General features: G+C 59.4%; 1 protein-coding gene across 1 annotated transcript in view; it reads left to right on the top strand.

Annotated features, from left to right (window-relative positions):
- The first annotated feature begins 620 nt into the window (after positions 1-620).
- CRB2 (crumbs cell polarity complex component 2) overlaps positions 621-18,016 on the top strand; it is a 23,551-nt gene continuing 6,155 nt past the window's right edge. Inside the window, exons 1-9 of the mRNA XM_049630843.1 lie at positions 621-805; positions 8,362-8,685; positions 11,072-11,267; positions 11,385-11,524; positions 11,949-12,134; positions 12,332-12,445; positions 15,144-16,019; positions 16,109-16,617; positions 17,148-17,313. Coding sequence (XP_049486800.1) covers positions 709-805; positions 8,362-8,685; positions 11,072-11,267; positions 11,385-11,524; positions 11,949-12,134; positions 12,332-12,445; positions 15,144-16,019; positions 16,109-16,617; positions 17,148-17,313 — 2,608 coding nt within the window. The 5' untranslated portion in view covers positions 621-708. The remainder of the gene's footprint in view (positions 806-8,361; positions 8,686-11,071; positions 11,268-11,384; positions 11,525-11,948; positions 12,135-12,331; positions 12,446-15,143; positions 16,020-16,108; positions 16,618-17,147; positions 17,314-18,016) is intronic.

Genomic DNA, 18,016 nt, shown 5'->3' on the forward strand with positions numbered 1-18,016 from the left:
GAGGGAGCCAGGGACCTTATCCTGAGGGCCATGGTATGAGGGGCTATGTGTGGCAGCGTGGGGCCCCAGGGAGTGAAGGGGAGGGATGGGATTAAGAGATAGAAGAGCCCCCAGGAGCTGGCGGACTGAGTGTAGGGAGGGGAAGGGGGCTTTGGCTGCAGGGTGGCCGAGGCCTTGTTCAGGTGGGAGCATTGGGAGGGAACGGGCTGGGTGGGAGGGGCTGGGGCTTCTGAGCAGAGAGGAGGTGTGAGAGGCTGCTGGATGCTCAGGCCTAGGCTGGGGAGGGAGGCCCAGGCTGAGAGGAGATTGGGAGGGGGGTCCAGCAGGGTGGGATAACCTAGGATTTGGGAGTAGCTGGCATCATCTGGGGAGAACAGAAATCCCCCCTTCCCCTAGAAGCTGAGGCAGCGGGACCTGAGAGGTGGGAGAAGTGGGGGTGGGGGGGCACGGAGATCAGATCCGACTGCAGGGGCCCCTAAGGACTGTCTGGAGCCCTGGGGCTTGGGGAGACGGGGTGGGTCAGACCCCTCCTCTCCAATCTGTCCCCAGTGGAGCAGCCTGGGAGGGCCTGGGGTGGGGGAGGAGGCGGGAGGAGAGGGAGGGAGGGGCCGGGCCTCTGTCCACGGCATTAGTGCTGGTTGGAGGGAGAGGGGGGTGTGGAGCCAGCCAGGCCGCCTGTTCCCACAGCCGCAAGCTGAGCGTGCTGCCATGGCGCTGGCCAGGCCGGGGACCCTGGCCCCCAGGCCCCAGGCCCCTCTCCTGCTGCAGCTGCTGCTCTTGAGTCCTGCCCTGGCCCTCCTGGGTGGTGAGTTGGGGCACAAGCCTGGGGGGGGGGGGGGCTGGGGGGCTGTCTCCCAAAGCAGACACGCCAGGCCCCGGGGCTCTCTGTGTGGGTGCCAGGATGGACTGCAGGGCTGGGCGCAGGCCAAGATGTGGGTGCAGAGGGGTGTGCTGCTGCCGGAACTTGCGTGGAAGAGAGTGCGTCCTGGGACTTTGTTGCTGTGTGGGGTGGGTGGGGGGGCTTTGTGAAGGGATCCTGGGATGGGCTGTGCGGCTTGGGAGGGGTGCTGGGGCTGGGAAGTCCTGGGCTGTGAGTGTGGGGGGTTGCAGGTAGTGTGAGCCTCACCCCAGGGTCTGCTGTGAGCGTGCGCTGGGCTGTGGGGTGCGAGCCGTGGGTGTGTTAAAGTTGTGAGCTGTCCCGGGTGAGCGGTGAGCCGTTGTCTGAGGCTTTCTGGGTGAGGTGTGCTGTGTCCGAGCACAACTTGTGGGACATAAGCTGTCAAGTGGGTTGAACTGTGTCTTAGCTCTGGACATGGGGACACGGGGACGTGGGGTGGGGGTAGCAGACCCCAGCCCAGTGGATTGCAGTGAAGGGGGAGGAGGAGATCAGGGAAACCCGGCAGCTACCTGCATCCCTCCATTTGTGTATTAGCCTTGCCTGCACTGGGAGGCTGGGGGTGCTCTGGGGCCCCTGGGGGTGGCCAGGCACTCAGGAGCATGTGTGCCCACCGCTGTCCCCTCTTTGGCACTCCCACACCAAGCTGAAAGGGCTTCCTGAAGTCCGACCCCATTCGCCAAACGGTTTTGCTTTTGTCTGAGCAGATTCATGGATTCACGTGTGCACGCCTGGACTTCTTCCTGGGGGGTCTGGGGGACGCTTTGTCTCGGTCACTATAGCTACAGGGCCAGGCCTGGGAAGTCCCCTGACCCCGCCTCCAGTGCTGGAGGAGGGAGGGGGAGCCAACCTGGGCGGGTGGCCTGGGCCTCACTGCAGTGGGAGGGGAGGCTGTGAGGGACTCACCCCTCGGACTCTCAGGATGGGAGGTCAAGCCTCCCCAGGCCCCTGGGGGCTTCCTCCCCATTCACGGGGCCTGCCTCACGAAGGCTTCATCTCCTCCTCTCTGCAGGGCCCTTGGGGAGGGCGAGGACCCCATTTTGTAGTGGAGGGCACTGAGGCTCTGGCAGGGATGGGGGCTTACGAGCTGGGCCCCTGAGGCAAATCTGGGCTCATGAGAGGAGGTGAGGGTCTGCTCTCTGCTCTCTGCACGTGAGGGGCATGAAATCCTGGTCTGTGGATCTGCTATCCGTCCCTGCCCTCCAATGTCTGCACTCGCATATGCACGTGCACACAGAAAAATGACAGACTACCTGCAAACACATGCACACGTGAACACACAAATCACACATGCACGCACACACACACACCTGCACACTGGTGTGGCATGCACAAGGGCACACAGCACCACATGAACAGGTGTCCACAGGCACATGCCTGCACACACCAGTGTGCGTGTGTCGACGTGTGCATTCATGCTGAAATGTACGTTCGCAGAGTCGACACAAAGTAAATGGGTGCTACAGAAAAAATGGACACTGATGTACCTGCTCACCTCCGCACAACCCTGCTGGGGTGCCCAGGGGCGGCCTTTCCCACTGTGATTGCTGTGCGGGGGGCCTCCTCTGGGATCCCCAAAGGCTGGGGTGAGGGCACCGTGGGCATGAGCGTTTCTGGATACCAGCACCCGAGGCCTGAGTGCCAGGAGAGGGGCTGGGGATTGTGCCACCTGAAAAGGAGTTTCTATCCTAGAGGGGATGGGGGTTTCTGGAAGCCCTTGGGCCCCTGGCTCCGCTGCTCTTGCTTGCCAGGCCCGGAGCTGAGCCCCTCCACCCTGGGCCCACGCTGCCACAAAAGCCTGGCTGGTTGCTGTGGAGAGGGCCAAGCATCTTGGAGTACAATGGGGCGTGCTGGGCTCTCACATCCCTCCCCACACCCTGGGAGCCCGCTGACAAAGGGACAGCAGTTCAGTCCCCCAAGTCTGGCCCCTCCTCCAACCAGGGGGGGGCCGGCGGGCGGACTGTGGGACAGAGGCAGGGGTGGAACGGGGCGCCACACACATGTGAACCAAGCTCAAGACTGGCTGGATAGACAGCCTCTGCTCCAGGTAAAGGTTCGTTGGTCAACGAATAAATATTATCAGTGACCACCACCTGGAAGATGCTGTGCTAATGAACTAACATGATGGGCTTTGTTATTTTTGTTTTTGTTAAAGATTTTATTTATTTATTTATTTATTTATTTATTTACTTACTTATTTACTTATTTACTTATTTACTTACTTATTATGTAAGGTTTTAAGTAACCTCTACACCCAGTGTGGGGCTCGAACTCACAACCCTGAGATCAAGAGTCACATGCTCTACCGACGGAGCCAGCCAGGCGTGCCACAGGATGGACTTTGAATCTCACCATTGCCCTGTGAGGTCGGCTCTCACACCCCCAGTTTACAGAGGAGGAAATGAGGCCCAGAGAGGGTCAGGAACTTGCCCAGAGTCACAAAGCTAGTGTGTGGCAGGGCCTGCATTTCACAGCTGGCTTCAGTGCTAGCCTGTGCAAAGTCACGCCCCTTCTCCGTGCTTCTGCTGAAAGAGGGCAAGCCATGTAGCTCTGAGGGCCATCACAAGAATTTGATGAGAGGGGCGCCTGGGTGGCGCAGTCGGTTAAGCGTCCGACTTCAGCCAGGTCACGATCTCGCCGTCTGTGAGTTCGAGCCCCGCGTCAGGCTCTGGGCTGATGGCTCGGAGCTTGGAGCCTGTTTCCGATTCTGTGTCTCCCTCTCTCTCTGCCCCTCCCCCGTTCATGCTCTGTCTCTCTCTGTCCCAAAAATAAATAAAAAACGTTGAAAAAAAAAATTAAAAAAAAAAAAAAAGAATTTGATGAGAAAACACAGTCGTTCCCCAACTTAGGTTTGGCGTGGAAGTCCCAGTTTCTAAGCGCATTTTAGACGGAGACCACTAACAGTTAACAGTGGCCTGTTTGGGTGGCAGAACCTCACCAAGTCTGTCTGGCCCTCACAGGGGCAGTGTCTCCACGGCCCTATGGCTCTGAGACCAAAGCCAGTGCTAGGCAGCGGGGAGGCGGTGAGTCCTGACAGCCATCGTTGCCATAACTGTTACCAAAATTATAAATATTTACCCCCTGCCCTCTTTTAGCCTTGGGGGGTAAACCTTTTTGTAAAAGAGTACTCCAAACTCTCCCGTCTTGTTAGAGTAACTTAGCCCTCTCCTGATGGCTCTGAGGCAGTATTTGTATCATATGGTACTGTTATTCAGTCCTGTCCTCGCGGCCTAGTGATATTATTAGATGGACAGTTTTTGCCCCTGTGTCAGAAGCTCCCACATCTTACAAGATCTTGGGCCACTTCTGAGAAATATCCTCTTTCTTGGAGTGCCTGGATGGCTCAGTCGGTTAAGCGTCTGACTTCGGCTTAAGGGCATGATCTCACAGTTCGTGAGTTCAAGCCCCGCATCGGGCTCTCTGCCGTCAGCACGGAGCCCGCTTCAGATCCTCTGTATCCTCTGTCTCCCTCTCTCTCTGCCCCTCCCCAACGTGACGGTGCCCTCTCTCTCTCTCAAAAGTAAACTTTTTTTTTTAAGCATTAAAATTTTAAAAAAGAAAATAGAAGAGAAAGAAATGTCCTCTTTCTTGCTTTGTCAAGACAAGAAGCTTCTCAAAATCCACCCATGAGTAAACACTTCCCATGAGTTGTCAGCAGTGATCACTAGGCCTGTTATAAGTACACGTAAAGTAGGAGTTACTAAGCACTGAGTGAAGGACAGCTCGCTCTGCCCAGGCGGATCCTGGAACCTCCACGCCTGCTCCAGCCTTTAGAGACTTTTTCCAGTGCCTGGGGAAGGCTGGGCTGGAATGCACTAAAATGACAATACATGGCTGGTGATTTGGCATTTGCAAAGTGGGAATTTCATAGGCTTTGGGAGATGTGGACCTTTCAGAAGTCTGGAGATGGCAATCTACTTAGTTTTTTGAGGGATGATTTGGGGCAAGTTTATAACCTCTCCAAGTGGAAAGACGGTTTTCTCACCCAGGCCCACCTTTCCTGGTTTGAATCAAATGTAATAATGTAATAATAGATGCAACACGTGCACCACAGCCTGGAGCACATAGTACGGGCTCAGTAAATGATTGCTGTTATATTATTATGATCGTTCTCTCTGGGGAGAGAATTCCCTTCCTGGTGTCAGGATCTGGGCCTTCCGGGGGACAGGGCAGCGGGTCAAAGGGGAGGGGCATGTGTCAGTTAATCCCTCCCCTGCCAGGTCGTCCCAGGCAGCCTGAGAGGTCAGGAAGGATTTGTAAAGATAAGCACAGGCCCCTCGTTGCCCTGGCGACAGGCCACGCCCCCCCCAGGCTGGCTCAGGGACGGCCCCCCTTTGCCCCACTGCCCTCACCTCTCTGCCTCTCAGCCCAGGGCCAGTCTGGCTTTATGGTCTCACTCCTGCAACACAGAGGACCTAAGGTCAGCGGTTCCGTGCCTCGACGTGCAGAGGATTCCCAGGAAGCATGCTGCAGTGCAGATTCCCAGGCCCCAGGCCCCAGAGCTCTGAATCTCCAGGTCTGGAGCAGGGGTCAGAAATCTGTATTCTTAACACAGGCCGGAGGGTCTGGAAACCCCTGGGGTGAAGACCTGCGTTTGGATTCCAGCCTCCTATGGGCTGTGGGACGGTGAAGTCACTTCATCTCAAGCCTCACTTTCCTTAGCTGTAGAACAGGAATAACAGCACCATCTATCTCCTAAGGTGAACATTAATTAAGATTAATGGGAATACACAAGAAAGACGGCTGTCTCTCACAGGCAGGCTTTCGGGGCTACTGCATGCCTTTTGGGACAGGCAGCTCCCTCCTTCTCCACCTGGCTCTCACTGGAGGAGCTCCTTCCTCCCCTGTGGCTGGACTGTGTCTCCTGGGGTCATGGGCCACCTGCCCCACGGTGATGCAGCACCTGCCCCATTTCCCTCACACACTGTCTCCCCATCCTGGTCCCATCTGCTCTGAAATGGAAGGCTCTGAACTGGGGGCAAAGCCCCAGATCCGGGTGGGGGTCCCTTAGGCCACATGGTAAGGAGCAGCGCCTTGTTGACATTAAATGAAGGGCCTGCTGGTGCAGGACCCGGAAGCTAGGGCTCCTCAGAGTGGGCACTATGGTTACTGTCTCCCAGTCCTGGGCTGTGCTGGGTTGATGGACCCTGATCAGAATGGCCACAGCCCTCACCAGGCACCAGGCTTCACGCAGGTCACCTCAGTGACCTCCTCACAACACCCCATGAGGTGGCACTGTTAGAACCCCATAAGCCAGGCCTGTCTGATGCCCAAACTTGTGTCCTTCCCTCAAGGAGCTTGATTCACCCCCACCCCCATCCAGGCATCTTCCCACCTCCCTCAGACCATCTTTCCACCTCCTTCAGACCATCTTTCCACCCCCATCAGACCATCTTCCCACCCCCATCAGACAGCCTAGCCCTAAAGGACATGGCTCTAAACTGATCAGCCACAGTGGCTGGCGTGGGAAAAAGAAGGATGAGCTTCCCAGAAGCCCCTCAGAGAGACACAGACACCCTGCCCTCACCTACATGACCTGGCTTGGGAGGGGGGCTGGGGACTGATGCCTTGAGCTGGGGAGGGGCCTGTGGATGCAGGAGTCCTACAGGGTTATGTCCGCCTGCCCCTTGCAACGTGCTTAGCCCTGGGTGGGCACGAGAGCCCCGGTCAGGGAGTGGGGAGCCCGTGTTGAGCTGTACCAGGTGCTCTGGGCACCCGGGGGTGGGGCTGACAGCCAGGTTCTCTCCCTGGCGCCATGGTCCACATCTCCATATCCCTGTCCCCCATCCTGCTGGGCCCTGGCTGGGAAGGGTGGGGGTCGGCCAGTGGACGGCCCTGCCTGGTGGAATGTGGATGACTCTGGAGAGGCTGTTGAGCCTTATCTGGGGGGTGGGGGGGGGTCTTCACCAAGGTGGGGGAAGGGAGGCACAGGGCCTGAAGCTGTTCCAGGCCTGGTTAGTGTCTGGATGACAACCTGGGCAGAGGAGGAGCACCTCTCAGAGCCCCAGGTTGGGGGGGGGGGGGGGCTCCTGCTCATGGGTGGTTCCTCTCCCCCTATCACTTACTGAGTTCCCACAAGCGGGCAACTGCATACCTGAGGCTTTGAATCCTCCCACATTCTATGAGGCATGCCCTATTAACATCCCTTTTCTGATGGGAGACAGAGGCTCAGTAGGAGAAATGACTTGCTCAAGGTCTTAGAGCTAGTAATTGAGCTGGGATCTGAACCCCGGGCAGTTTTACTTAAAGCCTAAGTTCTTTTTTTTTCTTCCAAATTTTTAATGTAAATTCTACAGTGCAATATCAGTTTCACAAATAGAACTCAGTGATTTGTCAATTACGTACAACACCCAGTGCTCATCCCAACAAGTACCCTCCTTAATACCCTTAATACCCATCCCCCATCTAGCCCCTCCCCCACCCACCTCCCTCCACCACCCCTCAGTTTGTTCTCTATCATTAAGAGACTCTTACGGTTTGTTTCCCTCTCCCCCCACACCCCCTTTCCATATGTTCATCTGTTTTTTTCTTAAATTCCTCATATGAGTGAAATCATGTCAAAGACTAAACTCTTAATCCAGCACTACAGGCTCTCAGGCAGGTGGGGCGGGGGGGCGGGGAGCTGGCTCTCTCAGTAACTTGGCTTCTAGATCAGCAGGTGACCCTCTAACATGGTGGAGGCAGCACAGTGGCCTGAGCCAGGTGTCTGTCAGCAGGTCTCAATACCTGTCCTGTACCCTGTGACCTTGGCCATGCCAGCGGTCAGGCAGTTGCTGAGGGGAGATACAGTGAGGGCCAGGGATCCCCTGAGAGGTTTCTAGGCCCGAGGGGAAAGAAGAGGGTGGGAAGGAGGGACAGGGAGGGGGCCCGGCTCACAGTCCCTGCCTTTGAAGTCCTTCATCTCCGGTTTCACACGGGGATGGAGCTGCCAGACCCCTAGCAAGAGAGGCGGAGGGGACAGTGGGAGGACCCCCCCCCCCCCCCAGGAAACGGAGGAGCCACAGAAGGGAGACCCAGAGCAGACTCCCCTCCCCCCAGGGGGCTGAAACATGTGACAGGCTTGAAGGTCGTCCCAGTGCTAACTTGCTAACTTGCCGTGAGACCTCAGGCAAGAGTCTTTGCTTTCTCTTGAGCCTCAATTTGTTCTTTTATAAAATGGGCATGACAGAGCCTGCCCCAAAGGGCCCCTGCAGGGAGGGGGTCAGACAGTGGAGCGCAAAGCTCCCAGAGTCAGAGGGTGTCTGCCCTCTAATCCTGCCCGGGTGGGGGTGGGTAGCCAGGCATCCGGGTCCCGTTTCTCTGCTACGGAGACCCTCCTGATGTGCGTGGCCTGTAGAGTCCCTGGCCCTCCCTCTATCCTCCTGAAAACAGACAGCCATGCTGCTTTCCGGCTCTGGGGTGCACCTGAGTTGTGGGGAGGGGAACGTCCTGGCTCCCCCCACCCAGCCAACTTTCTCTCTTTGCAGGAACGGTGCCATCGGAGACCCCAAGTGTCTGTGCCTCAGACCCGTGCGCTCCAGGGGCCGAGTGCCAGGCTATGGAGAATGGTGGCTACACCTGTGGGCCCACAGAGCCCCGGGGTTGTGCCAGCCAGCCATGCCACCATGGCGCTCTGTGTGTGCCCCAGGGGCCAGATCCCGATGGCTTCCGCTGCTACTGCGTGCCCGGATTCCAGGGCCCACGCTGTGAGCTGGACATTGACGAGTGTGCATCCCGGCCCTGCCACCACGGGGCCACCTGTCGCAACCTGGCTGATCGCTATGAGTGCCACTGCCCCCTTGGCTATGCAGGTAACAGCCTCAGCCGCCCTGGGAGGAAGTCTGTAATGTCCATCCTGTCCATCCCGTCAGCGGCTCAGGGTGTCAAATCACGAATTCAGCTCCGACTTTAGTGTAGAGACATCCACTCTGGGTCTTGCTACAGAACTGATGCTTCTCGGGCTGACCTGGCAGCTCGGGATGAGAGTGCGAACGTGTGAGCGCGCATGGTGCCTGACATTTAACAGACACTGCCCAAATGTTATTTCAGTCCCTTCTAGAGTTCAGTTTGGCGCTGGGGGGTGGAGACACCCCCAGGCACCTCTGGTGGGACCGGAGTGCAGGTACGCCCGGTTTGGTTTTAGTAAGGACAAGCCTAGACAGTATATCTAGCATCTATTCACTCCAGACCTGTGTCAGGCTGTAGTGTAGACACCGTCTGGCTCATCTCATGGTTCTAGAGTCTCTACTCCTGGTATGGTTCAGCTTGCAACGTGGGCCCTCCTCCCCTCTGGGTAGGCCCTAAAGCTCCAGCAGGGAGACACTGTTGGTCCTGTTCAAACTGTGGACGCACCCCCAGGGATCCCTGCTATCCACAGGGGGATAACGCATAGACAAGTGCTGAGAAAAGTGACTGGCACCAGCACACGCTGGTTCTCTCCTCCAGAGCAGGGCCCTGTCCCAGGCCCATCCACGTTCTAAGGCAGGAGCATCCTGGAGTGACTGCCTAGAAGCCAGGAGGGAGGGGGCAGCTGGGCACAGGTCTGGAAGAGGCCAGGTCTACTGCCCCTTCTGGAGTTCAGTTTGGTGCTGCAGTCTATACCGCAGTGGGGAGCCTGCAGTACAGACACTGCTGGTTCTATGTCAGCCCTGAATTCAGACAACTGTGCTCTGAGGGCAGAAGGCAGTTTCAGGTCACCCCGGAGCAAGGGGTACAGGCCGGAGGGACTGGGTTCCAGGGGAGATGGATCTTGGCACTTTGGAAACGGGTCCCATGTGTCTTTCTCACCACTTGAGGGTCTCGGTGTCTGGAGTATCAGTTGTGTGTGTGGGAGGGAGGTCACGCCAAGGGCCTGTGTGTCTGCCAGCATCTGCGGGGTGTCTGGGCTCCCTGAAGGTATTTGTGGGAAACGTAGGTGTGTTAAGCAGGTGTGCGTGTGCCAGATGTGCGGTGCTTGGGCGCTTTGGGGGAACACTTTCTGGCTCAGTTGTGGATGTGAGTGGGGGCAGAGTCTGCCATGACTCATTTCTCTCCTCCTCCTTCCGTTCCAAGCCAGGCGGGGGAGGCTGGGATTCCAGGCGGCCAGGGCCTGGCTCCCCCTGGCACAGGGAGGGTGGGAGTAAGACTGGGGTGGGAGGAGTGAGGGGGTCACGGGAAGGAGGGGCCATGCTTTGTGCTCACTGAGCTGGGAAGGGGGGACGTTTCCAGCTGGAGCCAGCTGGGCTCCTGGCCCCCCAGAACCAACCCTGCTTAGGTGGCAGGCGGCAGGGCCTCCGGAGTCTATCATGACATGTGGGCTCCTGGATGAACTCAGGCGGCACATCCCCAGACCCCGAAATTCTCCATTTCCCTCTATCTCCACACATCCCCAGTCCCTGGCCAACTGTCTCAGTTTTGGCTCGGACTGAGGGGGTTCCCAGGACTTGCAGTTTTCGAAGCAAGATGGTACGGGGGGGCCAGGAGAGGCTGGTCACTCCAGCATTTCTCGCAGGGGCACGTCCCTCCACCATGGAGGCCCTCTCTACACGCTCTTCAAAGCCAGCAGAGTGAGCCTTCTACAGTGTCCACAGCACCGGGTGATTCAGCTGCTTCCAACTTTTAGGATAAGCCCAGATTGGGGCCCCCAATGCCCCAATACCTCCACCCCTGCCTCGCCTCCTCCCCTCTCTCCTTTGCTCCTGCCCCTCCATGCTCCCCTTCCTGAGGGCATCATGCCCCAGCCCTAAGCTACTCCTGACCAGTTCCCCACCCTGGAATCCAGCTGCCATCACAGCCCCATCCCAATGTAGTGCGTGCCACTCATCTTTCAAAAGGCTCTTCTTCCAAGAAGCCTTCCCTGACTCCCAATACCCAAGGCCAAAACCCTGGCTCTTGCTTTTTTGGGATCCAGCACGCTCCCATTGCCGAGTTTATCACAATTAAAAGTCCTCATCTATGTAATACTGGCCCAATCACCGTCTCCCCGGCTAGACCGCTGTGGGCTCAGGAGACAGGGACGTCTGTCTGGTTTCTACCCCATTGCCACTGCTGGCTCAAGAAATACCTGCTCTAGATGAAAGGACCAACGGCTTCTCTCTGGAGCCTCAAGTTTCCACTCCTTGTAACTGTCTGGAGCTGGTTTCAGGGCGGCCTGCCTGGGCCTCTTTCGACCTCCCTCTGGGAGTCCATCCGTCTGTCTGTGTCTTCGGCCCTGTCCAGGGGTGACCTGCGAGACGGAGGTGGACGAGTGTGCCTCGGGGCCCTGCCTGCACGGGGGCTCGTGCCTGGACGGCGTGGGCTCCTACCGGTGCGTGTGCGCGCCGGGCTACGGGGGCGCGAGCTGCCAGCTGGACCTGGACGAGTGCCAGAGCCAGCCGTGCGCGCACGGGGGCCGGTGCCACGACCTGGTCAACGGGTGAGCGGACGGAGGCGTGGGAGGGGGCTGCGCGGGGCGGGAAGACGGTGGAGGCAGGTGGGCCCCGGGTGCCGTAGTGCTCAGTCCGGGCCGGCCGGGCCTCGCTCCCCGCTCCAGGTTCCGGTGCGACTGCGCGGACACGGGCTACGAGGGCGCGCGCTGCGAGCAGGAGGTGCTGGAGTGCGCTTCGGCTCCCTGCGCAAACAACGCGTCCTGCCTTGAGGGCCTCGGGACCTTCCGCTGCCTCTGCTGGCCAGGTGCGTGCGCGTGCTGGGGCGCACGGGCGCGGCCCCGGGCCGTGGGGCCGGTGTGCGCCTGCGCTCACCTGCCCTCCGAGGGTGTGAGGGTGACCGCAGCTTCTCTGAACTCAAGGTTTGCAGTAATCTGCCAAATAGGGCTCATCACAGCACCTGCTCCTAGCATGGTTGCGAGGAAGGGAAAGGTGTAATGCCCGTGGAGCCTCGACAGGAGCAAAGTGCTCACTAGTGCTAATAATGGTAACAGGACCCTGTTGAGGGCTGCCACGGTCGTCCCTACCTTCCTCATTGCATCCCTCCCTCACCGTTGGTGCCCCTATTCTGAGTTGTCGTCCCAGCCTGGCCCCGGGTTGGCCTGGCACCAGTGGTGGGGTGCGGCCCGGTGACACCGTGTGACGGGCTGCCCGCGCACGTGTGCCTCCAGGCTACAGTGGCCAGCGGTGCGAGGTGGATGAGGACGAGTGTGCGTCGGGCCCCTGCCAGCATGGGGGACAGTGCCTGCAGCGCTCAGACCCAGCCCTCTACGGAGGCGTCCAGGCTGCCTTCCCCGGCACCTTCAGCTTCCGTCACGCTGAGGGTTTCCTATGCCGCTGCCCTCCGGGCTTTGAGGGTGAGTCCCCCTACACCCTTCCAGGGAAGCAGGTCCCTCGGTGTCCGGATGCAGGCCTGGCCCTGCCACACAGGGTGCCACCTGCCTGAGTCGGCACTTCTTGCCGGGTCTCAGTCTCCATAGCTCTGAAATGGGCCCTTCCAAATCTAGTCTGGTTCTGAGGGCACAGGTGGGAACCACGGCTGGCCCTCTTGCAGGGGACGAATGTGACGTGGATGTGGACGAGTGTGCCTCACGGCCATGCCTCAGTGGAGGCCGCTGCCAGGACCTGCCCAATGGCTTCCAGTGCCACTGTCCGGATGGCTACACAGGTGCCTGGGGGTGGGCTGGGCTTCGGGGCAGAGCCAGGGCAGAGTTGGCGGGCCTGGGGTGAGAAGGTTCCTCTGGCTGATATGTGGAGGCTGGATTGATGGGGATGAGGAGATCAGGAAAGAGGCGGGTGTGGGGGTCCAGGTGACAGCTAAGAGGGGCTGAGTGGGGACTGACCGGGCTTTGGAGGTGAAAGCAGAGGAAACTAATTGGACTGAGAACCCTTAGCAGGGACACTCTTCCGGCCCTAGGGGTTAGTCCAGGTGTGAGTGGGAGATGTCAGGAATGCTGGCTGCTTCTGCCCTGGGTGATGTGGGGTGAGCCTTGTCCGTTCTGAGTCCGGGTGTCTGTGGAGCACCCTTAGGGAGGAGCCTGGGTGGGGGTTGGCAGTCCTGGGACTGGGGCCCGGGAAAAGCCAGAGACTGAGGGTCAGGAGTACAATTGTGGCAGCTGGGGCCACGGGTGGCCAAGGCTGTCCGGGAGAATGTGTGCAGTCATGCGCAGAGAGAACTCTAGACACCTGGCATCCAAGGGCTGGGCAGAAGCCGACAGGCCTGCAGGGAGAGGATGGCAGTTTGGCCAGGACAGAAGAGGTAAAGGGGGGCATCACCACTTGACCTCTGGGGAGCTGCTGCCTATGGGGCAGGAGTTGGGCTGCAGAAAGCCTCTCCCTGCCTCGGGTACCACAGATGCGTAGACACACAGTTACCCTTGCGCAGATACTGGTGAACCCGAAGAACTCACACACTCTCTGAGTGTCCCTGCCCCCTCTGGAATGCCTGTGACACTTCCCCCACACCGGCCCACATTCCTGCCTGGGCACACTGCCTCCTCTCCCTGGCAGGTTTCCTGGGCACTGGCTCCCCTGCCCAGGGGAACGAGGTGGTGATTACCATCCCTCCCACCTCAGCTGCCCAGAGATGCTGGGCTCGGTGTCCCCTACCCCCGGGGTGGCCACCACCCCCGGGTGCGCTCAAAGCCCGTCTTCTGTGCCCCGCGGGCCAAGATTCCCAAGTCCTGCCCGGGAGCAGTGGCCTTGCAGGTCCCTGGCACACACTGGGCCCCCCCCCCCCCCGCCACAGCACACGCTGCCTCTGAAGAGTGTTTCTGTGCATTTCGTTCCCTCCTTGTCACCCCACCCCCGTGAGGTAGGGTTCTTACACATGAAGTAATGGATGCTTGAGAGAGGGGGTGTCATTTCCCGAGGTTCACCAGTGTCAGCCAAAGCCCAGCTCCTCCCCAAGCTGAGCTCAGCGGACGGGTGACAGGGAGGTCAGGTCTGAGGTCAGGGACGGGGCGGGGGAACCCCGCTGTAGGGCTGTGCTGCTTGCCACTGTCCACCCCCATCCTCCCTTTGGGTCGTGCTGGCCTGGGGGAGGCCAGTGCCTGGCATTCCTGAGGCGGTTCTGAAGGAGGCGGCTGGCCAGGCGGGGAGCTCTGCTCCCTGGGCTCAGCACCCACCCACCAGTCTCGGCCATCCATGGGAAAATGCAATGGGGCCGCGGGCTCTGTGGACCTTCCTGGGGGGCCTGTGGCTCCTGGCAGGTATGCAGGGCCTTGGACAGGGTGAGGTGTGGCCGGCTGTCCCCAGGAGGCTGTGGTGTCTGTGGGCCGACTGGGACCAGGATTCAAATCCTGGTGGCTTTTCTGGGCCTGGGCCCCTCCAGCGGGGATATGGGTCAGGTCAAGGGCCAGCCTTGGTTGTTTTATGGAGGCTCTGACTGAGCTGGGGTTGGGCTGTGGTCTCTTGACCCAAACTGGGACCAGAGCACCTCGTGTGGGAGCTCTTGGAGGGGAGGGTGATGTGGCCCCTTCAGCATGGGGCCCTGGGGGCAGAGGGACTGGGGGATGAAGACTGGATGCATATGCCCACCCCCGCTCCCTCATCCATCTGGCACTCTGTCCACAAAAGCTGTGCCAGACCCCTTGCTGGGCACCAAGGACATATTCAGGTCCCTGGAGGAGATCCCAGCTGAGTAAACAGATACTTTCAGTACAGGGTTCTGGGGAGCTGTGTCTGGGGGTGGGCAAGGAGTCGGGAGTGACACAATAGCTTGGGAATCAGAGAAAAAGCCCCTTAGGGGACTGACCCTTTGAATTTGGGCTTTGCAGGGTGAATAGGAGTTTGAAGGCAGGGTCAGTGAGGAGGAGGCGGAGGCATTCCAGGGAACAGTATGAGCAAAGCCCCCAGAGAAATGCTGTCCAGGAAATGCCTGGAGGAACAGGCAGTTGGAGGTGTGTGGGGAGCAGGGTTGAGACTTGAGGGCCTGGGAGGGCCCAGCCCCCGAGGGATGTGGAATGCCAAGGTGAGTGAGTGAACCTTAAGCAGCAGGGGAATCTGGCCAGGCCAGGAGATGGATGGTAGGGGTGGTTGAAGGCAGGCAAAGTAGAGGACACTAGACTGTGGCCCTCAGAGCTGATGAGGCAGACGGGTGGAGTAGGGGAAAGGCGGGGGGTGGGCAGAGAGTGCTTAGGGGATTGAATCCACGGGGCATGGAGGCCCACCAGACATGGTAAGGGAAGGGGCATCTTAGATACCAGCCTCCAGGGACTTCAGGAGACCATGAGAAATCTTTTGGGAATTGGGAATTGGTTTGGTTGACAGGTGCTGAGATCCCTGTCCCAAAAGGTGTGTAAGTTCTGCATCAAGATTGTGGTTCTTGCCTCGAGTGCTGAACCTTGGCCTGGTCTCTCCTGAAGGCCTGACGTGTCAGGAAGATGTGGACGAATGCCTGTCGGAGCCCTGCCTCCATGGCGGGACCTGTGATAACACCGTGGCAGGCTATACCTGCTGGTGCCCGGAGACCTGGGGCGGGCACGACTGCTCTGTGCAGCTCACCGGCTGCCAGGGCCACACTTGCCCACCCGCTGCCACCTGCATCCCCATCTTCAAGTCTGGGCTCCATAGCTATGCCTGCCGCTGCCCACCTGGTACCCACGGACCTTTTTGTGGCCAGAACACCACCTTCTCTGTGGTGGCTGGGAGCCCTGTGCGGGCCTCGGTGCCAGCTGGAGGTCCCCCGGGTCTGGCACTGAGGTTTCGCACCACACTACCTGCCGGTGCCTTGGCCACTCGCACTGACACTCAGGACAGCTTGGAGCTGGCACTGGCGGGGGGCACGCTTCAGGCCACACTCTGGAGCCATGGCAACGCCACCGTGCTTCCCCTGGGGCCGCTGGACCTGGCCCTAAATGATGGCCACTGGCACCAAGCCGAGATTTCGCTCCGCCCGGGGGTCCTGGAGCTGCGGCTCTGGCATGAGGACTGCCCTGCCCGGCTGTGTGTGGCTTCCAGTCCTGTGGCCCCAGCTCCCGTGGCTTCCGCGGCCCCGACGCCTGCCAGGTTCTGCTCCGCCCAGCTGGGTGGCGCAGCCTTCGAGGGCTGCCTCCAGGACGTGCGTGTGGACGGTCACCTCCTGCTGCCCGAGGATCTCGGCAAGAATGTCCTCCTGGGCTGCGAGCGCCGTGAACAGTGTCAGCCTCTGCCTTGTGCCCATGGAGGGGCCTGCGTGGACCTGTGGACTCACTTCCACTGCAAATGCCCCCGGCCCTACAGTGGTCCTACATGTGCTGATGGTGAGGAATAAGCCCGGGGGACCCTGGGGCAGAGAGTATGCCTTCCCCTCGCTCACAGGCCTCTCACCTGATACCCTCTCTCCCCGCAGAGGTTCCTGCTGCCACCTTTGGCTTGGGGGGCACCCTGAGCTCTGCCTCCTTCTTGCTCCACCAGCTGCCAGGCCCCAACCTCACCGTGTCCTTCCTCCTCCGTACTCGGGAACCTGCTGGCCTGCTGCTCCAACTTGCCAATGACTCAGTAGCTGGGCTAACAGTATTCCTGAGCAAGGGCCAGATCCAGGCTGAGGTGCTGGGCGGGCCCGCTCTGGTGCTCCCTGGGCGCTGGGATGATGGGCTCCGCCACCTGGTGACGCTCAGCTTCGGGCCTGACCAGCTGCAGGGCTTGGGGCAGGAGGTGCACGTGGGTGGGAGGCTCCTCCCTGCGGACGCCCAGCCCTGGGGTGGGCCCTTCCGAGGCTGCCTCCAGGACCTGCGACTCAATGACCTCCACCTCCCATTCTTTCCGCCGCTGCCGGGGAACTCAAGCCAGCCCGGCGAGCTGGACAGCAGGCAGTCCTGGAACCTCACCATGGGCTGCGTCTCCGAGGACACATGCAGTGTGAGTTCCCTGGGGAAAGGGGTGGGTCCCTTTCTCCAGGGTCTGTCGTGCATCACAGGGTTAGCATCCCCTTCTACTGGTGAGGAAAATGGCAGGAGGTGAAGCACCTCTAGCACCACTGCTAGAGACTGGATTCACATTATTCTCTCTGGCCCAGCTGCTCTTGCCCTCTGGTGGTCCCCATACCTCCCTCCCCAGTCTTGGTCTGAGACAGACACCCGGGCCCAGGCAGAGGGCTGGCTGAGCCTTTCTGTAGGAGCTACCTGGGGGACAGGGACATCCCTGGGTCCATGAACAAAGCACCAGCCTTGGAATAGACGGAGTTTGAACTCTGGCTCCTCTATTTACTGGCTGGATGAGTCAGGCAAGTGGCTTCTCCTCTCTGAGCCTCAGTTTCTTGATCTGTAAAATAGGGACAATGGTGACATCCTCTCTAATTGTCTGTGAGGAGTTAATGTGTCTGTAGTGGTTATGGAGGGGTGGTGATAGCCCCCAGGCCTGAGCCGATCCCTGCCCTGATTCTTCTGCAGCCTGACCCCTGTCTCAATGGTGGAATGTGTCTCGTCACCTGGAATGACTTCCACTGCACCTGCCCTGTCAACTTCACGGGGCCAACATGTGCCCAGCGGCTGTGGTGTCCTGGCCAGCCCTGCCTCCCGCCTGCCACCTGCGAGGAGGTCCCCGATGGCTTTGTCTGTGAGTGTGTACTGTGGGCAGCCCACATGCTGGATCCCGGACACCCAAGCTGAGTTAGAGCCTTACCCTGAGGGCACATAGTGGACCAGGATGCCAACACCCCCAGCCCAGCATGGTTAGGCCGCTGCATGCAGAGGGACAGGTTTTCTGGAGGAAGACAGCATTGACCAGGTTTCCAAGGGCAAGACTGGGCATAGGGGAGGACATTTTAGGGAAGGACAATAGCACCCGCAAAGGCCCTGGGGTTTATAAGAACAAGTGAAACATAGTTACAGGTGTTGGGGTGGAGCTATTGCCAGGAGGGGCCTTGAAAACTAGGCCAGGCAGCTCAGGACTTGTTCCCAAGGGTCTTGGGGAGCCATGGGGCCGTTTTAAGCAGGAGAAGGACATGATCAGCATTTTAAAGAGATGACTGCATTTTATTAAAATGCATGATCACCATTTAAAAATCTGTGTTTAAAAAAGATGCTGCAGTGAATAGCCTCAGTGATGAGACAGAGCCAGTACACTGAGGAGGGAAGGGGGCAGATTTTTTGAGGCATAACTGTTGCCTGGTCTGTGACCTGGAGGGTAGGGTGGGCCATGGTAGGGTAGGGGCAGGTGTCCCCAGCACGGCCGGAAGCTGGTTCTCCGAGGTACAGAATTATGAGTGGGTGGAAGCCACAGCCGGGGGGGGGGGGGGGGGGGGGGGGGGGGGGGGGGG

This window comes from Panthera uncia, chromosome D4, assembly GCF_023721935.1.
Source record: "Panthera uncia isolate 11264 chromosome D4, Puncia_PCG_1.0, whole genome shotgun sequence".
Lineage (NCBI taxonomy): Eukaryota > Metazoa > Chordata > Mammalia > Carnivora > Felidae > Panthera > Panthera uncia.